The sequence below is a fragment of the Drosophila takahashii genome, chromosome 2R, assembly GCF_030179915.1.
Source record: "Drosophila takahashii strain IR98-3 E-12201 chromosome 2R, DtakHiC1v2, whole genome shotgun sequence".
NCBI lineage: Eukaryota > Metazoa > Arthropoda > Insecta > Diptera > Drosophilidae > Drosophila > Drosophila takahashii.
The window spans coordinates 43,478,849-43,501,688 of record NC_091679.1 but is presented as its reverse complement, the minus strand read 5'-3'; the positions used below and the strand labels follow the sequence as shown (position 1 = coordinate 43,501,688).

General features: G+C 44.6%; 2 protein-coding genes and 1 long non-coding RNA gene across 8 annotated transcripts in view; 1 reads left to right on the top strand and 2 right to left on the bottom strand.

The window, feature by feature from the left end:
• Prosap (SH3 and multiple ankyrin repeat domains prosap) overlaps positions 1–15,557 on the top strand; it is a 69,329-nt gene extending 53,772 nt beyond the window's left edge. For 4 of the 5 annotated variants that reach the window (XM_070213711.1, XM_017145187.3, XM_070213709.1 and 1 more), the window contains 9 exons: positions 5,029–5,154; positions 5,223–5,554; positions 5,613–5,781; positions 6,050–6,244; positions 6,742–6,808; positions 8,006–8,455; positions 9,108–9,717; positions 10,263–12,140; positions 12,201–15,557. In XM_070213711.1, the coding sequence (XP_070069812.1) occupies positions 5,029–5,154; positions 5,223–5,554; positions 5,613–5,781; positions 6,050–6,244; positions 6,742–6,808; positions 8,006–8,455; positions 9,108–9,717; positions 10,263–12,140; positions 12,201–13,794 (5,421 nt within the window). In that variant the 3' untranslated portion in view covers positions 13,795–15,557. The remainder of the gene's footprint in view (positions 1–5,028; positions 5,155–5,222; positions 5,555–5,612; positions 5,782–6,049; positions 6,245–6,741; positions 6,809–8,005; positions 8,456–9,107; positions 9,718–10,262; positions 12,141–12,200) is intronic. The other variant, XM_070213712.1, reaches the window with a different exon arrangement.
• Positions 121–1,309, bottom strand: LOC138912782 (uncharacterized). Its single transcript, XR_011418337.1, has 4 exons — positions 1,153–1,309; positions 1,023–1,097; positions 814–968; positions 121–337 (listed from the first exon to the last, which is right to left on the bottom strand). It is a non-coding gene; the product is annotated as an uncharacterized lncRNA (long non-coding RNA).
• Positions 15,558–16,812: 1,255 nt separating the features above from the next.
• mam (neurogenic protein mastermind) overlaps positions 16,813–22,840 on the bottom strand; it is a 74,742-nt gene continuing 68,714 nt past the window's right edge. For both annotated transcript variants that reach the window (XM_044393321.2, XM_070213228.1), the window contains 3 exons: positions 20,845–21,142; positions 19,446–20,537; positions 16,813–19,379 (listed from right to left, as the gene is read on the bottom strand). In XM_044393321.2, the coding sequence (XP_044249256.1) occupies positions 18,754–19,379; positions 19,446–20,537; positions 20,845–21,142 (2,016 nt within the window). In that variant the 3' untranslated portion in view covers positions 16,813–18,753. The remainder of the gene's footprint in view (positions 19,380–19,445; positions 20,538–20,844; positions 21,143–22,840) is intronic.

The window sequence follows — 22,840 nt, the reverse complement described above, 5'->3', positions numbered from 1 at the left end:
GAAAAGGGGTATTAAATGGGACCACCTATCGGTCCCTTTTGTGGCGAAAAGGGGTATGAAATGGGGTTGGTGTTTTCAATACCAAAAAAGCTGAATGCTATGAAACTTCCCTAGAAAAAATACTTTTTGTTAAATTAATTTATTGTATTATAAGTAGACAATTTTTCTATTTTTTTAATTTATATTTATTGAACAAATTCCTCTGCTGACACGTTTTTGTTGAGTGCCTCATTGTTGTTATTATTTGATTTGGATTTATTTTTAAAAAATCGTTTCTTTTGCAATTGAATTGCCTTGGGAATCAATATTTCTGCATTACCAGATTCTGAAACAATATCTAAAAAAAAATAAGATTTTAGTGTTTTAAAATAAAATGAGAACAGAAACTAACTTCGGCAAGCCAAAGTTTTAATACCCTTGCAGCTTTCAGGAATAAAATTGTGACTAGAAAAGCATAAATATAAAATAAGAATAACCAACAGTTAAATGTAGACTTATTTCACGCTTTTGAAACTTGAACCGACAGACAGACGGACATGGTTAAATGGATTTACTTTATAGGTTTGAAAAGGTCTCCTTTACTGCGTAAAAAACTTCTGGACTAAATTATAATTCCCTCTGCATGGGTTTAAATATATATTTTAAGATTTTGTTATACAAGCCTGTTTACATCAAACCATGTTTTAAAAGTGAAAAGCAGAAAAAGACAGAAAGAAATAGGATTAAAGACAGATGGCATTCTAAGTAAATAGATTGAAATTGAATCAAGAAACTAAGTGTATTATAAAAAATACAGTTATAAAAATAACCTACCGTGAAGTGCACCATAGAAATGTGTAAAGGAGTTTACGGCTTTTTTTTCCAGAAAGGCCTTTAACATTAAATCCTACAACAAACTCATCCGTGAGAACCCTCCGCAAGTTTTTTAAACCCCCTTCTGGCAGCAACAACGATCTCATGGCTTTAATCTAAAAAGGAAGAAAATTTCACTAAAATATTTATATCAAAGAAAAAAGACTTACGTAGGAGTCCTTTGCACCACTATTTCTCCTTCTCCTCTTTAACAAATCGACGAATGTGCCTGTTGCTGTTCATGGCTAAATATCACACATTATTAGGTATTTCACTTGCACAACTCATGGTGTTACTCACCTGTTGACGACACTTCAGATCACAACAAAATATAACACTTTAAATGCACAATAAGACAAATTAAATACATGTTTACAAAATTTGGCGCAAACGTTGGGCTAGTGATGGTAGCGGGGTTGGGTAGTTATGGCAATCCGTTACGATTAATATTGCGACTACCGATATCGTATAATCGATGGCAATAAAAACATTCGCTAATATTATTTTTGTTTAGTTCTATGTATATAAAATTAGGTACTTATATATTTATTTTATATATCTAAGCACCAATAAAATCCGCTTGTTATGGAAGAAAAGAAAACGTTTTGCTACTGAACCACCGCTATTGTTAAAAATATTGCTGCAGCTAAATTGCTCATTATTAAATATAAATAATATAAAAAGAAATAAAATTCTATCATTTATTATTTTATTTTATCTCATTATCAAGTTTTTATTTTATTATTTTAACTTTTTTTAAATTTGTTTTTTATATAAACAAAATAAAGTTGTATTCGTTATTAAAATCATTATATACTTGTCAAAAATTTCATTTTACAATTTTTTTAACTCATATAGAAGTGTTCACATAGAAGTGTTCACTCTCCGATAACTCTTTTGCTCTTGTAAAAAATACACACGCCACCTATTGACCCTTAAGGGACCACTGGGTGGTCGATCCCTTTTCTACCCCGAAAGTGCCACCGGCCCCCTTGAGAACTACAGGGGAATTACTCCCGCGGAGCCTGGCACCCAGTGACTCTCCAACTGTAAGGGTTTAGCTCTTCAGTTTTGGGATCACAAATATTAAAGCTTAGTTATAACTAATTGGATCTTAAATACAACTTCAATTTTTCCCGTTTCTTTTACAATTTTAATATTAACTTTTTATTTATTTTGTAATTATTATAGCTTAGTATTTTAAATACCTTTTTAAATATAAATAAAAAATTTATACCTTAAATGTAGTTTATTGCTAAGTTACTGTAGACTTCACTTAAATAATTTCCCACACAATCTTGTTTTCGTTCGAAGCGTATAATCTATTATAATTTCTGTTTAGCTGAGGTAAATTAAATTACTTAGGCGCAGAATTATTCTCAGTTTTTCAACACGTTCTTCTCCTTATAAATGGCTTTAATGCAATTTCACCTGGTCTCAAAATGCCTGACTTAAAAAAGTTAAAATATTACGAGACTCGTAAACTGCACGAGCTGTCTCTCAAACTGTGCAATATTGTAAATTTCATGCAAATTGCTATTTGTTTCTATACCCTTCGGAGAGCCAATGGGTCGGTCTGCTGGTTATGTTACTTGCCTGCAGTTGCAATTCCTCCATGATTTATGGACATTGCCCCCATCGTTCCACCTGCCCCTCTTGCCCCTCTTGCCGCGCTGCCACAAAAATACAACCGAATATGTCGAATACACATTCCGCCTGCTCCACTTTGTTGCAAGCCGAACTGAATTTATGGCCACCGTGCAGCAGCCCAGCCAACATAGTCGCACGGTAAAAACCCCAAAATGAGCAAAAACAGTTTGAAAAGTGCTTTAAAGCCAAAAAGTGCGCACAAGTTCTAAATTACTTTTCCAAACAGCATCCGCCCGTTGACTCCCCCTTTTGTAATCCCCACCGAATGTCGACGCTATTTTTTATGAGCCGTCTTACGGATTGGAAAATCGAAATCAAAACTCATAAAAATGCAATTTGCGCAAACAACTTGACTTTGAGCAGACCCCTTGGGCCGGCAGGAGGGCAACCCAACCCCCGAAACCCAAAAGTTGGAATCCCTTTCTGCCTTCCTGCTATTGCATACCCTTGAAAAAGGGTACTAAGTCCAAGAGAAGGATAGACACTTAAGGAGATTTAATTAAAGAAAATAAATCTGTAGGTTTTGATAATCTCAAGTCTAAAAATTTTAAAATTGTTATAATACAAAGTTATAATTTGATAATTATCAAATATCAGTAATATTCGAATACTAAGTTATGAGATCATATCATATATTGAATTTATCAAGGGTATTTCTGACTCTAATGCCTGTTAACTACATTATACTAAGTATTATAATAAAATATTATCAAATATCAAGATCTGAAGATATTAATGAGAATATTAAACTAATTATTGGCAATTAAAAGATTCCACCAGACTGTTATATTCGAATACTATTTTATGGATATCATATCATATTTTCCATTTATCAAGGGTATTTCCCAATTCGATCCCAAAGGCCTTTCCTTCCTTCCCCGTTTTTGTTGGGGTCTAGGCCAGCGACGTGTCTGCAATTTGCATGTGCATGACTGAGACTGTAACTGAGACCCGGGGTGCCAAAGGATGAGGGTTGGAGGGAGAACCCGAAGGATTCGGAGTGGAAGTGGGAGCGACCCAAAGGGCAGAGGACAGAGGGTGGCGCCATAAAATCCATTTGGCGCACAGCCGTTAACGTGTTTTGTTGTTTTCTTGTTTTGTGACGGAGTTGGGGGAGTAACTGCTACTTGGGGGCGTGTTAGTTTGTGTGGTTGAAATTTATGTGCCCAAGGGTGGGTGGCTTCATGAAGAAGAAGGGCTGCTGCTGCATATGAAACCGTGGATCCAACTATATAAACAAAGTCTCGGAAACGTGACTGGAAAAAAAAAGTGCATGTAGCCGGAATAGCATTCAGATATTGCCTGGCTGTATGCAAATAACCCGTAACTTGTTGGCTTTTATATTTAAATTTTATTAAAATGGGAAGGTTCAGTGCTTAGACTATCGGATGGCAATTATTAGCTTAATATGTAGTATTTTGTATTATGTTTCTCCATATAAAACTAAAGCCATTAACCAATTAGATGTGATCTAAAATGCGTTAGCATCTGGAAAACTCCTCTGGTTAAACTATCAACTTGTAAGACAATACATTATCATAACTAATTGGAAGAAAATCCCTATCTAGTATACCACTTTCCTACCTACTCCTCCCATTTTCCACACATCTGGTTAACACCCCCAGCAAACTGTTCACTTTAATGGCAACATTTGGCACATTATGAGCCAGCATGGAACTGCCTTCAGTGGCACTTAAGGGCGTGGGGAATAAAGGCAAATAGAACATGTAAAGCGGTAACCAACACACACGCACTTTGCATAATTAATGCAGCGGCAATGTCAAACCCGTTATATGATGTACACTCGAGACATTTTCTGGGAGTCTATGTGTTCTATGCTCTGTTCTGTGTGCATCGTAGACCAACTTTTCCGGGTGCTGCTGGGAATTTTTTTTGTGTTTAATTAAAACAAGAAATTGCCACTTAAAGGCAGCGGTAAATTATGAATGTCAGAATGTCTGTGTCGGTGGGCCCTGGATGCTGGTGGTCCTGTAGTTGGCGCTGCAGTCACGCGCTCATTAGCGAGGACATTGTAAGGGACACATATATGCAGAGGTACACATCAAAAAAATTAGGTAACTTATTTAATGGCCGATTTCTCAATGTGATGTTAAGTGACAGCATGAACTTCAACTGCTAGTTAAAACAAATTCGTTTTCTCAATGTCAGGTTAATTTTACGAACGACAAATCTGAAAAAGATCAAGTGAATTTTTCTTGACTGACAAGTTTAACTACAAGTTAACCTCTAGTTAAATGTTTTTACCTCAACGATTCTATTTTGGTAAAATAAATGAATATTTTATGGTTTTGAAGGAAAATAAGGGTCGCCTCTTTTAAAGAAACATTTCTCGCAGTGCTTTTGTATACGTACACAGGTACAAGGAGGAAGTTCAGCAATTGCTAGGCCGGAAGTCTTTTGTAGGACTCGCACGACTTGAGCACGTCAATGGAGCACCTGATTCAGCAGCGTGCACACACGTACTTAAATGCCTCCCACTCACCTGCTGTTTTTTCTCTTTTCCAGGAACTGAAGGAGAGCTTCAACTACGGCCTGTTCGCCCCGCCCGCCAATGGGAAGGCGGGAAAATTCCTGGATGAAGAACGCCGCCTGGGCGATTATCCCTTCAACGGACCCGTGGGCTACTTGGAGGTGAGTCTCTGGTGCTAGTTACTTACCCACGTTCTTCCCTAATAAATTTTTTTTTTATCAAACTACAGCTCAAGTACAAGAGGCGGGTGTACAAAATGCTCACCCTGGACGAGCGCCAGCTGAAGGCTCTGCACACGCGGGCCAATCTGCGTCGCTTCCTGGAGTGCATCAATGGCGGGCATGTGGAGAAGATAGCCAAGATGTGCGCCAAGGGCCTGGATCCCAATTTCCACTGCTCGGAGAGCGGCGACACTCCACTCACGGTGGCCACGGGCGCCAAGAAGCCGAACAAGCTGCTCATCGCTTTGGTCAACGGAGGGGCTTTGCTGGATTACAGGACCAAGGATGGAACTACCGCTCTTCATAGGGCAGTGGAGCATGACTCCCTGGAGGCAGTGAGGTGGGACAACCCTTATATATTTTCAAGAAGATATTATAATCTGTTTTTTAACCTAAAGTACCCTCCTCGAACTGGGCGCCTCGCCAAACTACCGCGATGGACGTGGCATCACCCCGCTGTACATCTCCATCACCAGGAAGTGCGAGGCCAAGATCACCGAGAGCCTGCTGCACGACCATGCCACGCTGGGCATCCAGGACAGCCAGGGCTGGAACGAGGTTCACCAGGTGAGTCGGTGGCGGTCCTTGGACCCTTGGATCCTCCGTAACAGCAACTGCTTTGACCCCCAGCCAATCCCCGGTGAAATGGTGTTGGCCCAAAAACCGTTGAACGCCAATTAATGATTGAATTCTCTCTCTTTCTTCCTTCTTGAACTCTTCTACTCTAACTCTATAAACAAAAACCAAACAAACTCGCTTGCTAATACTCTGTAACCCGCGTTTATTGGTTGGCATTTGCATCTCTGCTGCATCCTTTGGCTCCCCCGATCCGCAGGCCTGTCGGCATGGCCTCGTCCAGCACCTGGAACACCTGCTGTTCTACGGTGCTGACATGGACGGCCGCAATGCGTCCGGCAATAGTCCGCTGCATGTGTGCGCCGTTAACAACCAAGAGGCTTGTGCCAGAATGCTTCTCTTTCGCGGCGCCCAGCGCGGCGCCCAGAACTTTGCCAATCAAACTCCCTACCAGGTAAAGCCTAGAGTCTGGGAATCCAGGGTCTACACAGAGAAAAGGGTCTTTTAATAGTAAATACCTGAATACTATGGGAGTTACCTCCTTTTAGTTTATCTTGACATTTAGGAAACGGTTAAAAGTAAAATTAAATCGTATAAAATGTAAAAAAAAATCATTAACCACTTTAAATTTCCTCATGAAGAATTGGAAAAGTAAATATCGTTGTAACATTGCCTCAACGACAAAAAAAAATTAATCAAGTAGAGATCAAATATTAAAAATAAAGTAATTCCAAAGACAAGATATTTTCTCTGTGTAAACTCTGGACCCTTAAACTTTTTGAAATTTAGATTTGTTGAGATAACTCGTAGTTTGTAGTCTCTAAGTTGGTACTTTTGTGCTGCTGTAGTTATGCTTGTAGTTTAGTCTAGAGCCTAAGTTAGTTTTGGAATTAATAACTTTCCTTTGGTTTGTGGAATTACGGTTTTCTAACCCAATGCTATCTCCCTTAGGTCGCCGTCATAGCCGGCAACTTGGAGCTAGCCGAAATCATTGAGAACTACAAATCGGAGGATATTGGTAAGTGTTTGTTGACTTCAATACCACCCATATCATTCACCACCCGAAAAAACACTCGACTCGTACTCGCCACCGAACTAACTTCATACTCATCAAAACTCAAACAAAGATCCCATTTTAAAGGAGTGTGTTTCGAAGCCATTTCGAAAGCACACTCCGTGTTTATCGTTTTATTATGTTTCTGATTTACTATTCGTTTGCTCTACTCAATCTATTTTATTAATATTGGTCTCATACAAAACTAGTTTCCTTTTCCACTTAGTTCAAATCAGTTTTCCCCATGAGCGTCTCACTTCATATCGATTTTTCTCTCTCTTTAAAAACACTGCATATCATCTATCAATCATTCAACAATCAATCAATCATCTAGGTCTCTTCCCCATATCAATGTATAATACTCGTATATATATAAATATCTGTACTCTCCTTAAAAATCTATTTAAAGTGCAACCCATACTTTACCCAAAACACCTTTTCGTATTTTGCATTTGCTTGTTTGAGATATTTGCTCCATAAATGTAATCGAATCAAATAGTTTTGTTAATGCCACACTTCAAAATATTTTGGCTGTTCTTGTTCCATGTTTTGTTCAATGTTTTTAGTGTTTTCTCATACGTACATATATCACATTTCCTAGTGAGTTAGTATTTGTTGTTGGCAGGACATTGGTAGAATGTCCTTCCCACTTTTGCTTTTTATCTCGCAGTCGCTTATCGTTCGATAAATGAGCAGTAAGTAAGTGTAAGTACAGTGTGCCAATCGATCCCTGGAATATCTGGCTTGGCTTAGGGTTCTAGATTAATCCTTTAGTTCCTTAATTTAAATGTTATTATACCAAATAGATTGAGTAGAGAGCGTACTGAAATTTGGACAAAGGGAAAGGTGTGAAAAAATATTAAAATAGTTTTATTACTAAAAGAAGAACGGTAGTATAAAAATGCGGGTTCTGGTATTTTTTTGTTAGTATAAAACTGTTCTTATACTACTACTAAAAGTCAGGAACCCGCATTTTCAAGCTACTGTCCTTCTTTAGAAATAATTACATCACAAATCGAATTGAAATAAGTGCTTCTGACATGACGACCAACTAAAACAGATAACATGAAACTAAACCACTCCCAACCTATCCACTCCTTACCCACCAACCACCCACCAACTCACACACATTTTAAGCGAATATCCTTGATCACCACACAGTTCCCTTCCGCGGACCGCCGCGCTACAATCCGAAGCGCCGCTCGGGCATCGGGTGGTTGAGCGCCAACGGAGCCGCCGGCGCAGCTCTGCTGGCAGCGGCTGGCGGTGGTTTCGGTGGTGCAATGGTCGGTGGCTCCAATGGCACTGTGAACGGAAACAACGGGGCTGGCGGTGGTGTTGGTCTGATGCTCAGCCACCAGAATCACCAGAACCACCAGCAGCACTTGGCCAGCGTCCACCATCATCAGCAGCAGCAGCAGCAGCTGCACCACCACCAGCACCACCAGAATCACCACCAGCAGCTGCCCCACCTGCACACCCTGCAGCTCCACGGGCCGCCCTCGCCCTGCCCCTCGGAGCACATGCTGGCCTACAGCTCGGCCAGCTCCAGCCTCTCCGAGGGCTCCTCCGGCCACCGATCCCACGAGGACGACATAAGCATTGTGACAGGTGAGGAATGGCTTGATTTTCGGTTTGATTTCGACCTCATTTGCATTGGTTAGGTTTAAGTTTAGTGTAAGTTTAAAGGGGGTATGTGAAAAGTAAGATTATGTTGAACAGTACTATTATATCTTCGTTAAACGGTTAAGTATTCTTCCAACTTTATTCATAAATTCTATAAAATATTTTAGCATGCTTTGAAGTAGATTTTTGACCGAATAAACTGAAATTGCATGCAGATATTATTATTTAAATCAACATTCATCAATTAAGTTTACTATATTTAAGAGTCACTTATAATATTATCTCTGTCTATGATTTATTCACTATGAATACTTTGATTATTTCCCAATGAATATAAATCAATGCTGTGATTAATTCATTCACATTTAAATATTACTCAATTAATCACCTTCCCTTCAACGTTTCGCATGGAAGTTCCTCCGACTTCCAGTTCATCTCTTCGTAACTTTCCATTTTCAACCGTGTCAGTTCTGAAAAGCATCCGCTTTGGCTCCTTTTAACCGGAGGCTTCCTATGTGTGTCCAAACATTTGCATGCCCCCCAGTCGTTTGTCCTCCGCCCTCATATACATAAAAAAAGGTCCTGAAAAAACAATTACTTATCATTCCATACTCCTCCCCCCGACAAAAAAAAACAGACAAATCCCTGGGCGACACCAGCGACATAATCAGCGATTCGTCGGGCGTGGGAACCAACTCGGATTCGGCAGCCTGCTCCATCGGGCATCCCAGCACCACGGTGGTGTGCATGGAGCCCTATGTGGGCACCACAGTGGGCCACCTGCGCCTCCAGCCGGGCGACGTCATCGAGGTGGTGGGCAGCACCGACTGCGGACTGCTCGAGGGCTATGTGCGCGGCACCAATCAGTCCGGCTTCTTTCCGGCCGACTGCGTCCAGGAGGTGAGTCTGCGCCAGAAGCACATCACCAACGTGATGACCGCCAGCACGGGCATGGCTCCCCAGCAGCAACAGCAGCATCTGCAGCAGCTCCCAGCCTCCTCCGCCGCCTCCTACCAGGGATCACCACAACTGAGCCTGGGCGGACACTCCGGCAGCTCCAGCACTCTGCTCCAGCAGCCCCACCAGTCGCCCTCGCTCTCTGTGGCCAGCAACGGATCCTGCCAGCAGCCGGGAGAGAGCAATGGAGGTGGAGGAGGAGGAGCAGGAGGAGCATCCGGCAATGGCCGAAACAACAACCACTCGGTGGGTCAGTACAGCAGCGCCACTGCTCCGCGCATCAAAAAGAGGTAAGGAAGGGAAAGCCCGTTTTAACCGGGAGTTAAAATTAACCTTACAGATAAGAAATACGCCATGAAAAGATATTTTTCATAAATTAAAGAATTGTTTTTTAAAGCAAGGAACGTTTTCTGAAAACAAAAAATAAACGACTTCTTAAAAAGTAGAAAAATATGTCCTTAAAATTTACGGAGTAAACATGAACTTATCTTTAGAAATTAATTTTCCCAAGTGTAGGAAACCTAACCTCAAAAATACATTTTTTACCCCAAACATAAATTAACCCTTTTTTTGAAATAATCTTAAAAGTCAGATTGGTTTTCTTAAAAATATAAACATTTCCAAAAAATAGAATTTTAGGTTTTTTGTTTTATTTTTTATTTTTTTAAAAATACATTTTTTAACCCAAACCTTAATTAACCCTTAGTTGGAAATAATTATGTGGAAAAATGACCCCTTATATTTATGGCGAATTTCTTTTACATATGTACGGGTAATTTTATTATGATACTTTTATTATGCATACTAAATAAACTTATTTTCTCCCACCGCACAGCGCCTACAACGCTCCACGTTCGGTGGTGCTGCACCGGGCCAAGCGCGGTTTCGGCTTCATCCTGCGCGGCGCCAAGGCGAGTTCCCAGCTGATGCAGCTGCGTCCCTCGGAGCGCTTCCCGGCGCTCCAGTACCTGGACGACGTGGATCCGGGTGGAGTGGCCGACATGGCGGGCCTGCGTCCCGGAGACTTCCTGCTGACGATCAACGGCGAGGACGTGACCTCCGCCTCGCACGAGCAGGTCGTGGAGATGATCCGTTCGGCCGGGGCGCTGGTCAACTTGACGGTGGTCTCGCCGCAGTTTCCCCACCAGATGCAGGCCAGTGTGCAGTATCTGCCCAGCGGAGCACGAGCGGGCAGCCAGCACCTGAACAGCGGACCCAGCACTCCGCAGAGTTCCCATCGCCAGTGCGCCACGTTGCCCAGGAAGATGACGGGTCCAGGCGGCGGAGGAGGTTCCTCCTCCGGTGGCAGTGTACGCATGGCGCCGATGCCACCCCGACGGGATCCCAAAACCACTTTAAGTGTGGGCCGGGCCAGAGCCAAATCCATGGTGGCTGGCCTGGAGAACGGCGGAGAGAAGGAGGACGAGCTGCCGCACACGAAGTCCAACTCGGTGGAGTCGATAGCCACCACACCGACCATTCCCAGCCAGATGGGACCCGGAACTCCGGTGCAGCTGCGCACGGCGAGCATCAAGGCGCGACCCACTTCGAGCAGGATCACGGCCGCCGAGCTGGAGGAGCTCTTCCAGCGGCAGCAGGGCGAGGGGGCGGCCAATGCGAGTGCCAGTCGCTATGCCACCATGATGACCAGCTCCCGTTTCCAGTCGGGAACGGACACTCCGCCCGCCTCCAATGGCTCGCCCATGCGAAGTGGTCCGCTGGTCTACGGCAGCGTGGCCGAGATGAAGCGCAAGACGGCGAGGAGCAAGCATGGCAGTGGAACCCTCCGTGGAAAGCCCGTGGCCACGCCCACCGTGGGAGCAGGGGGCGGAGCAGGGGGTCGCGACCTCAAGCGGTTCCATTCCACACCCGATTTGCATGGTCCCCAGCTGCATGGCTCGGCCTCATCCATTTGGCAGGCCGCTGGAAAAGGTCACCACTCGCAGGACGACGTGGCCACGCTGCATGCGTCGCTGCAACGCTTGAACTTGAATCAGGGAGAGCTGAAATTGGGGGGAACGGGAGCAGGAGGAGCTGTTCTCCCTCCACCCAATCACCCACCTCCACCGCCGCCCGTGGGCCAGGTGGTCAAGGTGGAGACGCGCAGCAGTGTCTCCGAGTACGAGAGCACCGTCTCCTTGCAGCAGAAGCTGAAGAAGCGCACGGAGAACGACGCGGTGACCAGTGCCGCCATCGACGGGGTCCAGAGCAGCTTCAATCCCTCGGCCAATGCCAAGATCTATGCCTCGCCGCAGGAGCTGCGCAACGTGATGGCCTGGAAGTTGCGGCAGGCGCAGGAGAAGCCCGCCCAGGAGACGTCGGCTGGATCTCAACAGCCAGTTAGTCAGTATGCAGCTCCCACGCAAGTGCGTTCTACTCCTCAACAGCAACAGCAAGTGCAACAGCCACCACAGCAGCTGGCCTCCCACTATGCTGCTCCTCAAGTTCAGGTGCAAGTGCAACAGCCTGCTCCTCAATCCCCGCCTGCTCCTCCACCACCTCAGGCACAGGCACCTCCACCAGTGGCGGCACAGAATGGAAATGGCACCTCCAGCGGCGGAACAGTTGCTCCTCCGATTCCCGAACCCGACTACAGCTGCAGCGAGTCGGATGGCGAGGATGAGAACTCCATTCTGGTGGCTCGGAATACGAAGCTCAACGAGAAGATAGCGCTGTTCGATGTCCCAGAAACAAGTGGAAATAGTCAGGCTAGGTGAGATATATGCAATATATACAGGAATCTTTCTTATAACTTATTTATTCCTTACCTTAGCGGAAGCAGTTCCAACTCGGGCAGCGCCTCCATTTCGCATTCGCTCTCCGTGGAAGAGATCCAGCGCATTCGCAGCAATCTCAAGACCTCCAAGTCTTCGCCGAATGGCTTTGCCAAGAAGCCAGAGGAGGAGAAGCCACAGGAGCAGCAGCAGCAGCAACAGCAATCCCACCAGCAACAGCAACATCTGCAGCCTGGCGAAGATGAGTGCGACAACAGCAGCTCCGGCGTGAGCAGCGAACAGGAGCAGATGGCCCTGGCCGCTGGGGGAAAGCCCACCGATACGATCAAGAAGAAGCCATCGGTGACCATTGTGGAGGAGCCCAAGACCATTCCCGATCAGCCAGTCAGTCACACCACCAAGCCCATGGCCAAGACCACGATTAGCATAGGAGGAGGAGGATCAGGAGGAGCAAGTGCTGTGCCCACAGCCACGCTGACGGTGAAACAACTGGTGCAGCAGCAACATGCACCAGTCATCCAGCAGCAGCAGCAACAACTCGGCAGCAAGCAATCAGTAACTGTTGCTGGTAGCAACACTAAGTTCACCAACAGCAACATTAACATCAACAGCAATGTGATGACTAGTCCCCAGGTCCTGGGACGCATTCCCAACGTGCACCACCATCAGCAGCAGTCGCTAAATCCCAACCAGAAGCTGATCGCCACCCAGCAGCAGATTCTCCAGCAGCAGCAGCAGCAGCTGGCCCACCAGCAGCACCTGCAGCAGATCCTCAAGGCGAAGGCCGCAGCAGCGGGAGGAGCCAGCAACACGGCCGCCCTGGTTGCCAAGCACCAGCAGAAGCTGCACAAGGGAACGGCGGGCGGCAGTGGCCACGAGTCGGAGATGGAGGCCCGCTCCGATCTGGAGGACGACGACGGCGATCTGAGTCCCTCGCCGCCGGCCAAGGCCTTCCAGCGGCACAACTCTCTCACACGCAAGCAGGCGGCAGCGATTGCCATGCAGAGGGGCGCCACTAGAACCACGGCGGTGTCCCTGATGCAACTCCCTCCGCCCCTCGAGGCGGACAGCGATGGAGAGCCACAGTCGCAGATGTCGACGCTTCAGCGGCAGCACTCCTCACAGAATCCCCACCCACATCTGCAGCAACTGCAGCAGCAACAACTGCAACAGCAGCAGCAGCAACAGCCGATGGCCGCCCACATCGTGGGCATGCTGCCCAGCGGACAGCTGGTGGCTGTTGCCTCTGGCGCTGTTGCTGGCGTTCCGGGCGTTGGGGCGGCTGCGGTGCAGCCGGGCAACAACAATCTGCAGCAGCTGTGCACCGACAATCTGGTGCTGGCGCCGCCGCCGCAGTTCTGCGATTGCAACGATGCCAAGCACGCGCCGCAGCCGCATCTGCCAACGAGCCAATACCATCCACAGCAGCAACAGCAACAGCAGCAGCAGCAACAGCAGCAGCAGCAGCATCACCAGCAGCAGCAGCAGCTGCAGCAGCAACTGCAGCAGCAGCAGATGCTGCAGATGCACCAGCGTCTGTCCGGCGGAGCTGGGCCCGGAGCCGTGGGCACCTTGGGCCGGGTCCGCATCGTGGGGGCCATGCCCAAGGCCAACCACCACAGGCTGCACTAAGTTAAGCTAAGAACCGGGGGGATCCACAATCCACTGTTTGCCAAATCGTTAAATCGTTAGTTTAGACTAAGTCAACAACAGTCATTGCCACGCACTCACAACGAATAGCTGCAACTGCCTGCGAAGCCGAGGAAATTTCAGATTCTGATTTCGAACCCTTTTATTACTTTTATTATATTTATTGCGTGTGATATAAATTTATGTAGGCTGCCCGCGAGCAGCAACTAACCGCTAATCGAACAGCAAGTATGTATGCAATATTCTATGATTAGTTAACCGATTGAAAGCAAACTGAAGGGCAGATGCTACCCTTTAGTCTGCTTTCGAGCCGCACAATACGAGATGTGTCAAATGTTAATGTGGTCTGTACCCAAACCGCATGAGATCTTAGTTCTTAGTGACGTTGAAGGCCAGGCAAGTTCATTTATTCAGTATCCATCCATTGATCATTCGCATTCGCGTTCGTGTTCGTGTTCGACTAGGCACAAAACATTTAAACGACATTTAACATTTAAACTATAATACACAACTAGCGTAGGTTTTATATGCCTAAAGGCAGGAAGGCCGAGGAAGTTGCACCGAGTAACAATAATATTTGAATTTGAGCATTTAGCCGAATTTCCAGTCAAGTCAAGTCAACTAAACTAAACTAACACTAATACTAAACGATTAAAACGTATAATGTTTTTAAATCAAATATTTATAAAGCAAATATTTCAATAGGCGGCAATTTTATAATCGAAACAAAACAGAAAAAGGGGAAAAAAATCGAAATTTAAAACAAAACGTAAATTTTTGCTAGTAAAATTTACAGATTTTTACTTTTAAAGGATTTTTTGTATAATTGTTTTTTTAGAGAGAAACTTTAACTTGCCAGAGTATTACAGGAGCAGAATTGAGATAAAGCAGCAACGTATTGTATTGAAAGAGGTTCTCAAATATTTGCCAGCGCTTAATGCAAATATCGTCATAGGCAACCCAAACTTATAGATGCGTTTTCACGAGTAACAATTATTATAACTAAGGCTGATTTTATTGCATAACACATACAGAACACAGAAATCGAAACAGAATTCGCCTACATACCGAATGGATTATAATGGAGCAGAAGAACTCGACTAACCAAGCAAGCGATTGATGCATTTACATTTGTTTAAACGAAACTCTTTGAGGTATTTGGGGCAAGAATTGGATGGAGATATAATGAAGTCGTTCGAATTGGCAGGCCGCACCCTTAGCACTAGCATCTAAGTGTTGAAAAGTTAGTAAACCTAAAACTAAACCCTAAACATAAATATTGGAAACTCTAGCGTATAACTAGGATTTAGCACACACTTTTTAGTTCTCGCAATAGTCGCTAATTATTTGTAAATTATTTTAGTTCCCCCGCCACACCCGCGCGTACATGTACACAAATATAATTAGCCATCAAGCTTGTTAATTTTTAAGTTAAACTCTCTAGTAAATACACGTGGAGTGCTCAGTTAGGTTCAACACACATGTATAACTACCTGCACTTCCCATTGCCACTCGATGGGTAAATGCAATGCGGTTATTGCGAATGTGTTGCAACGCTATATAGAAGGATTATTGAATATGCCCATGATAATGTTAAACAATTCAAGCACACACCACCACACATACACTTTAAATGCAAGTATTTCAAATGGAATAATATGGAAATATTTATCATAAGTCGTAAAATATGCAATTATGTATTATGAACATGCGTATGAGAAATTAATAAATATGAATGAAAACTACGTCTCAGCAACTTTTATATTGGGAACCTTATCACTTTGGACGGCAGTCCATGTAGTGACGAAGCGCACAAGGAGAGTGTAATAAATTATATAAGACCGTACTTACAGAACTTGGAACCAAAAACTCTGACCCTCATTTTGCAGCCAAAAACGATGTATTATGGCCGAAACTGTAGAAATAATGACCCAAATTGAGTGTCGTACCTCGTTGAGCTCGAAATTACATTCCCTATCGATTGGCATTACAATCTACACATTTTCAATTTTGGCCATTTTTTGTAAAAAATCATGATGTTACCCCTTATCAAAAATGCGAAAATTGCTCAAAATTTTAATTTTTCTGAATCAACCGAAAACTGACTAGAATCCATAGCGTAGATTGCTAGCTGTTCAAAACAGTACGTATCCTCGATTTGGGACGATTTTTGGCAAAGTTACAGCCAAAAAGCACCAGAAAAAAGTTCACATTTTAAGCAAAATCTCAGATCTTCATTTGCACCCAAAAACTCGGTATTTTGGCTGAAACTATAGACATAATACCTTGCTGAGCTCGTAATTTAAATTCCAATCGATTGGCATTTAAATATGAACCTTAATTAATTAATTAATTGTTTAAAATCAACCGGAAACTGATTAGAATCCATATATTAGATAGTAAGCTCTCCAAAACAGTGCGTGCTTTCCATTTACGACAATTTTTGGAAAATTTACAGCTGAAATTAAGTGAAAATGTAATACCCTCGTAGAGAAGCCATCCCAGTAATAAAAAGAACTTTTTATTTATTTACAAAAGTAATATTTTTCTATTTTATTTTTTACTTTCCTTTTTTAATCGTAAAAGAACATCTTTAAATGTTTGTTTTGCTTCCCAACATTTCGTTCCATCTCGGAGAACAACAGAATGGCAAACAGAAGGCTCACGCACCAATACATTTCGGCTAATCAAATAGAAAACCAAACGCTTGTCCAAATCGATTTTAATCTTGTGTGAAATAATAGCAGGCTCAAAGCAATTGCGGTGCATTGCTCTTTCCTCTTCAAGTTTCGAGATGGTAAATATTTGATGTTATGCTTTGCCGCTGGCAGCTGGTTGCTTTCTTGCTAATTGATATATCAAGTACGGATTTGCTTCTGCTTCTCGCCGGGATTGGCCTCGAGTTTCGCGGGGAAACTGATCAATGGAACTGCTTAGCGAGGCGGCTTCTGAACACCTTACGATTTTACTCGCTAGTTTGTTTTCATGGTGAAATATATATGTAATAATAATATGCCATATTGTATATAGTAATAATAGTGTATATATAATTTGCGGTATATAATAGTTATAAACAAATTTTTACTTCGTATCTTTAGCATTAATTACAAACTACAATTCGCGTATTTTATTCATTTATAATTGTAATAGTAAATTTTGTTAGATTTTTATCGTTTGTTTGTTTGTTTGTCTGCGGCTTAAATACTTTTTCGTTAAATTTATTATATATTTTTTTGCTAGGCGTGTGCTATGGATTTGTTTGTAGCTGCTGATCCTAATTTAATTTAATTTAAACTCTGCAAAAATGGCTGTGAGCTGTCTGTTACTATATAATTGTGGAAGTGGCAGCCGCTGTGCCCGATTCAAAATTTCTATGGCCTCAACTGAACGTCTAACTTATGGACTTATGGAATTGCTCTAATTAGTTGTCGTACAATAATTTCATTGCTGGAATCTCTGGCGTTTTTTCGTTTTGCTTGTTTTTTTCGCGATTTTTGCTTGCTCTAATATTGTTTGTCCTCCTCTCAAACTCCTCTTCTCGTTATCTGTGTGGGCGTGGCTTGGCTTGGCATGGCATCACTTGGTAATGCGGCCAGGCGCATGTAGTAAATATAAATTTCGATCTCCGCTTATCTCCTCAAACATTTTGTGGCGACTTATCACTAAGTATATACTCGTAAATTGTTAGCGCTGCTTTTACTTTTACTTTTTTTCTTGTTCAGTAATCAAATATATCGGATCGCATACATATGATTCGTTTGTATATTATGTATTTGTGGGTGTATATCAATTTATTTAACAAACTACTAATTACGTTTCACTACCAAAAACTACGCATAATATATAGTGTATATTTTTTAAATATGTTTTGTTTGCGCATTTCTCGCACTGTTGCTCCGCGTTTAAAATTCCATTTAAAAATGAACTCGTCTAAAAAATTAATGTACAATAATAATTATAATATAATAATAATAACTGTTTCTCATTCTCAAATTTATGTTTTGCTTGTTTTTTTAAAAAGTTCTTCCCCTTCAATTTTTGCTTTTTGTGGTCTTCGCTTTTTGTTGTTTTCTCATTTGATTCGCTTAGTTCTCAATTTGTGTTTAAGCATTTAAAATATCACCAATATTTTTGCTCTTTATTCTGACAGTTTCTCGATTTCGATTTAGTTTTCCCATTTTTTTGTGGTTTCTTTTAGTTTGTCGATTTTGTTTTTATAAAAATTAAATAAAATTAAATATAAAATGTACAACTATTTTGTGTTTTTTTTTTCGATTTTCTTTTGTTGTTGGTTCTTTTTGCGTTTGCTTCCATCATTTCATCTGGCTTTGCTTAAGTAATCAAACGAAATGGGGCGTGCGACCGCTGGGCGTGGCACTAAAAAATTTGCATTAAGTACAAGTGCTTAAGTTGCACAACGAGTCTCTGTGTGTGGGTATGTGAATTTTCTGAAATCTGCTCGGATGATTTTAAAGTACTTGCAAATACTTTTCCAATACGAATTTTCGCATTTCCCTAATCCCTCAGTTCGACCGGTGCATATGGAATGTCTTTCTGCCGCCGCTGCTGCTGCTGCCACGCCCAGTGGGCGCTCGCCTTGGACCTTGGGAACAGCTCTACTAATAATACATACAATTACGGTACACAATACAATACGATACAGTAGTGGAGCCCACGAAATTAGAGTACATAGACGAACGAACTTAGCTTAGGAATAAATTCACACACAAATAACAAACAAAATAACTTCGTTGGCAGGAACGGGTGTTCGGAGAGGGCGGGGCGGGGGCCGTAGGGCGTTTAGGCCAATAACAACAAGGAGAGGCAACAAACTAAAAAATCTAAACAAAACTGAGGCAACATCGTGGTGGTTATGGTGGTGGTGGTTTGGTGTTTGGTGCTGGCTGGAGGTGGAGTTCAGGAGTGGTTCCCTGCATTCCTCTACGGTATGTTGAAGTCCTGCAGGTTGAAGTTGTCGTTGTCGAGGGAGTTGATCAGATCCTGCGTGGAGAAGTTGCTGTCCACGGGCAGGTTCTCCAGGAATTCGAGACACAGATCATTCGAGTTGGCCACCACCGAGTTGATCGTCTGGCTGATGGAACTGGCGCTGGCAATGGTCGACGATGCGCCCGCCGCCCCACCACCTCCGCCCCCGTTGTTGTTGCTGGCCGATCCCCCTCCGCCCCCGGGACCCATCTGCATCTGCATCTGCTGCTGCTGGTGCGTCGTGGTGGTGCTGCTCTGCTGCACGAACTGCTGCTGCTGCTGCATGGTGATCTGCTGCTGCGTCTGGCTCATGTGCATGCTGGTCATCTGCATCTGGCTGGCCATCATGTTGCCTCCGCCACCGCCGCCGCCTCCGGACTGTTGCTGCTGCAGCAGTTGCTGCATCTGCATGTTGTTGCCGCCACCGGGACCCATGTGTTGCTGCTGCTGGCGCATCAGTTGCTGCTGCATTTGGGCCGGGGTCAACTGCATTTGCGGCACATTCGGGCCGGACATCATGCCACCGGGATTAGGTCCGCTTCCCGCTGGACCATTGGGTGCTCCATTGGGCATGAAGTTGCCTGTTTAAGGAAACATAACATTATAAGTAAGGAAATCTCTGATTTATTTAAATCTGCAATACTCACCCCCATTGAATCCTCCGGGTCCCTGGCGCATGGGTCCTCCGGGACCTCCTGGTCCGCCGAAGCCCATCTGCGTCTGCTGCTGCGTCATCATCATGTGCCGCCACTCCTGCTGCGATCCCATCGGCATGCCATCTGGAGTCACCTGGACATTGGGCGGTCGCTGCTGCTGCTGTGGTCCGCCCATAGGTCCACCTGCTCCTCCGCCGTAGGGCACGCCGCCCATGCCGCTCCTGGGACCGCCGCCTGCTCCGCCGCCATGCTGCTGCATGTACATCGCATGCTGGGGTCGCATCATGGGACCCGAGGGCGGAATGGGCTGCTGGGTCATGCGTCGCATGGCCGCCGCCTGGGCAGCGCTGTTGGGGAAGCGACCTCCATTGGCGCCGCCTACTCCTCCAACGCCGACGCCTCCCACTCCTCCTACGCCCACTCCTCCGCCGCCCACCGTCTGCTGCATCATCTGCGCCTGCATCAGCTGCGCCTTGGTGGCATTGTACTCGGGGGGAGGAGGACGGGCGCCGGACATGTGCTGCTGTTGCTGCTGCATCGCCTGGGCGCGCATCATCTGCTGCTGCTGCAGGAACTTGGCCTGGTTGGGATTGGGTCCCGGACCTGCGCCCGGCACTCCGCCCGGTCCGCCGGCCCCACCGCCTCCGCCCATCTGCATCATCTGCTGCGGCGACGGACCGCCGGCATTCATCTGCATCGGGTTCATGGGTCCGCCCATCTGCATGCCCGGCATGCCGCCCATGGGTCCGCCCATCTGATTCATTGCACCGCTGTTGGGACCGCTGGCCACGCCCACGCCCACTCCATTGCCTACGCCTACTCCTACGCCAACGCCCACTCCTCCCACCTGCGGCTGCTGCATGAGCGGCACGTTCGGTCCGCTGGCATTGGCCGCCGCCTGCGCCTGCGCCGCTGCCGCCGCCGCTGCTGCAGCCGCTGCCTGCGCTTGCGTCTGACGCTGGCGCATGTTGGGCGGCACCTGTTGCTGCTGCGCCGCTGCTGCCGCCGCCGCTGCCGCCGCCTGTTGCTGCTGGTTGAAGTTCATGCTTTGGCTCTGGGAGAGCGAGAAGCCATCGGAGGGAACTGAAATGGTTAAGGTGGGATTAGTTAACGATCTATAACCAATGGGAGATCGTCCCTACTAATTTAAAGTACGCGAATTCTTTATTAAAAGCACCTTATTTTTGATCAAAAAATGCTTTAATGATTGCGCTTAAGATTTTTTAAGTTGAAAAGCTATCTATCTTTCAGAATCATTGTATAAAAAACATTGATGTTTTACGATATATATTTTAATATTTTAAAGCCTTAAGGACTTTAATGTTTTTCTTAATTTTCTGAAATATAAATACTCAAATATTTTAGAAACCATTTAGTTACTTAGACTTACCATTTGCATTGCTCATGTTTTGATTTGGTTGCTGCTGCTGCTGTCCGGGATTGGGAACGCCATTGCCCACGCCCACGCCCACACCCACGCCCACTCCGCCGCCAGCGTTGCCGCCATGCGGCTGTTGCTGTTGCTGCTGGGGATTGGGTCCGTTGTTGCCGCCGGGCTGCTGTTGCTGCTGCTGTTGTTGCTGCTGCTGCTGCGCCTGCTGCTGACTGAAGAAGACGCCTTGCTGGGCGGCCACCGAGACGTTGCTCTTCATGTCGCCACTCAGATGCAGATGCTGACCAGCCGACACCTGTAATGGGATACAAATTTGGGATTAGTAATATGTTTAATAATTAATTGGTTTTGGGATCAAATAAGAGGAATGAGAGGACGAACACAAATTCTGTTAAGCTGGCCGAATGAATCTCGTAGCGAGCAGATCAAATAAATCAGTTAGTTACATTTGGCGCCCAACGTGGGGCCATAAACAAGCACATTAAATATGCTTTTGATATCCGAAATGAGGATTTTCAAAAGTATGGCAATAGAAACATTTGTAGTTTTTCATTAAATTTTTAAATTAAACACACAGAAAACTTGTTGCCAAATGAATGAGTAGATAATAAATATTCTCAAAAACTCGAATTCAATCAGTAAAACGTATAAAAGAGCATAATACTGCGAAAGGGGATTACTCGAAACTCTCAAAAAATTCCAATGACACTCGGGGATGAAAGAGATTTTGGAAAGAAGACGAAATTGACTTCAAGCATATCGCATGGATCTTTGATCTTATTTGTGTTATGCCAGGGACATGCAGCCCCACACTCGACACATGCGACACATTCGGCACTCGAATGGTTGTCACCGGCTCCTGGCACTTTGGTAATTTGCCTGGCATGCCAGGGCGAGGGATTTTTGAGGCTAATACCCGACACATAGCTTGGCATCCTTGGAGTCCTTAGAAGTGAAGGGGGGACGGAGAAGGGGACTCAAGCCAACACCTTCTCCATTTGCAGCTGTCTCATTTGCTGTCAGTTCACACACACACACACTATAAACTGGGTGGGTGGATTGGCAGTGGGTGGAAGTGGCAGGCTTTCAAGCTTATTATCGCCAGGATGGCTTTCGAATCCGCATTGACTGCCAAACACACACACACACAGTCACCAAGAGAGAGAGAGAGAGAAGCCAGAGGCAAGCATAAATCTTTCGGCACTTTTTCATAGTCTACTTTGCTGCGTCTGTCTGTCTGTGTGCGCTTTTCGAGGGATTCCCCCACTGAGCAGCAAATTTGCCATTCATTTGTTATTGTAATGGGCCCGAAAAGAGCGCCGGGCGACATGCAAAATGAGCGGAGGACAGCACAGCGCCAGCGATCGACCCTGGAACTTCAATGTCGACCCAACTCCCACTTTTCCCACCCAAAACCCCCTTCCACTTTGCCCTCGGTTGTTTGCCCTCGGAACTCGGAACTCGCCACCTCGCCACTCGAATCTGCGGGCTGGAAATAAATCCTGTCACCGGACACACCGCACACCCTGGCATCGAAGTTTCCTTGCCTTTGAGCCACTCCACTTGGGGCACGAAAAATTCAAGGCTTATTTTTCTCAACCCCTCCAAAAAGGGGTTTTCACATTTCACATGTGTGACCAAAAGCAATGGCAAATGCAATAGCAGCAACAATCACAGGAGCAATATCAAGCGCACTAAGCAACTTTGCGGTCGCGTTTGCCTTTTTGCATCCAGTCATTTGTAAATTAAGAGTATTTTGGGTATGGTAAAATTCAGGAAAAGTATTCTTAAAGAATAATAATATAATATTAGAAAATTTACAAAACATAACCAACTGTATCCTAAATAAATAAATCAAAGTAGAAAAAAGATAACTAACAAGTTAATTAAAAACGATTAATTAAAATTTAAAAACCTTTTTCTACAGTTATAAAATCCTAAAAAAAAAATGTAAATTAAGTAGACTTGTTTATAGGATATCGAAATGTCTATC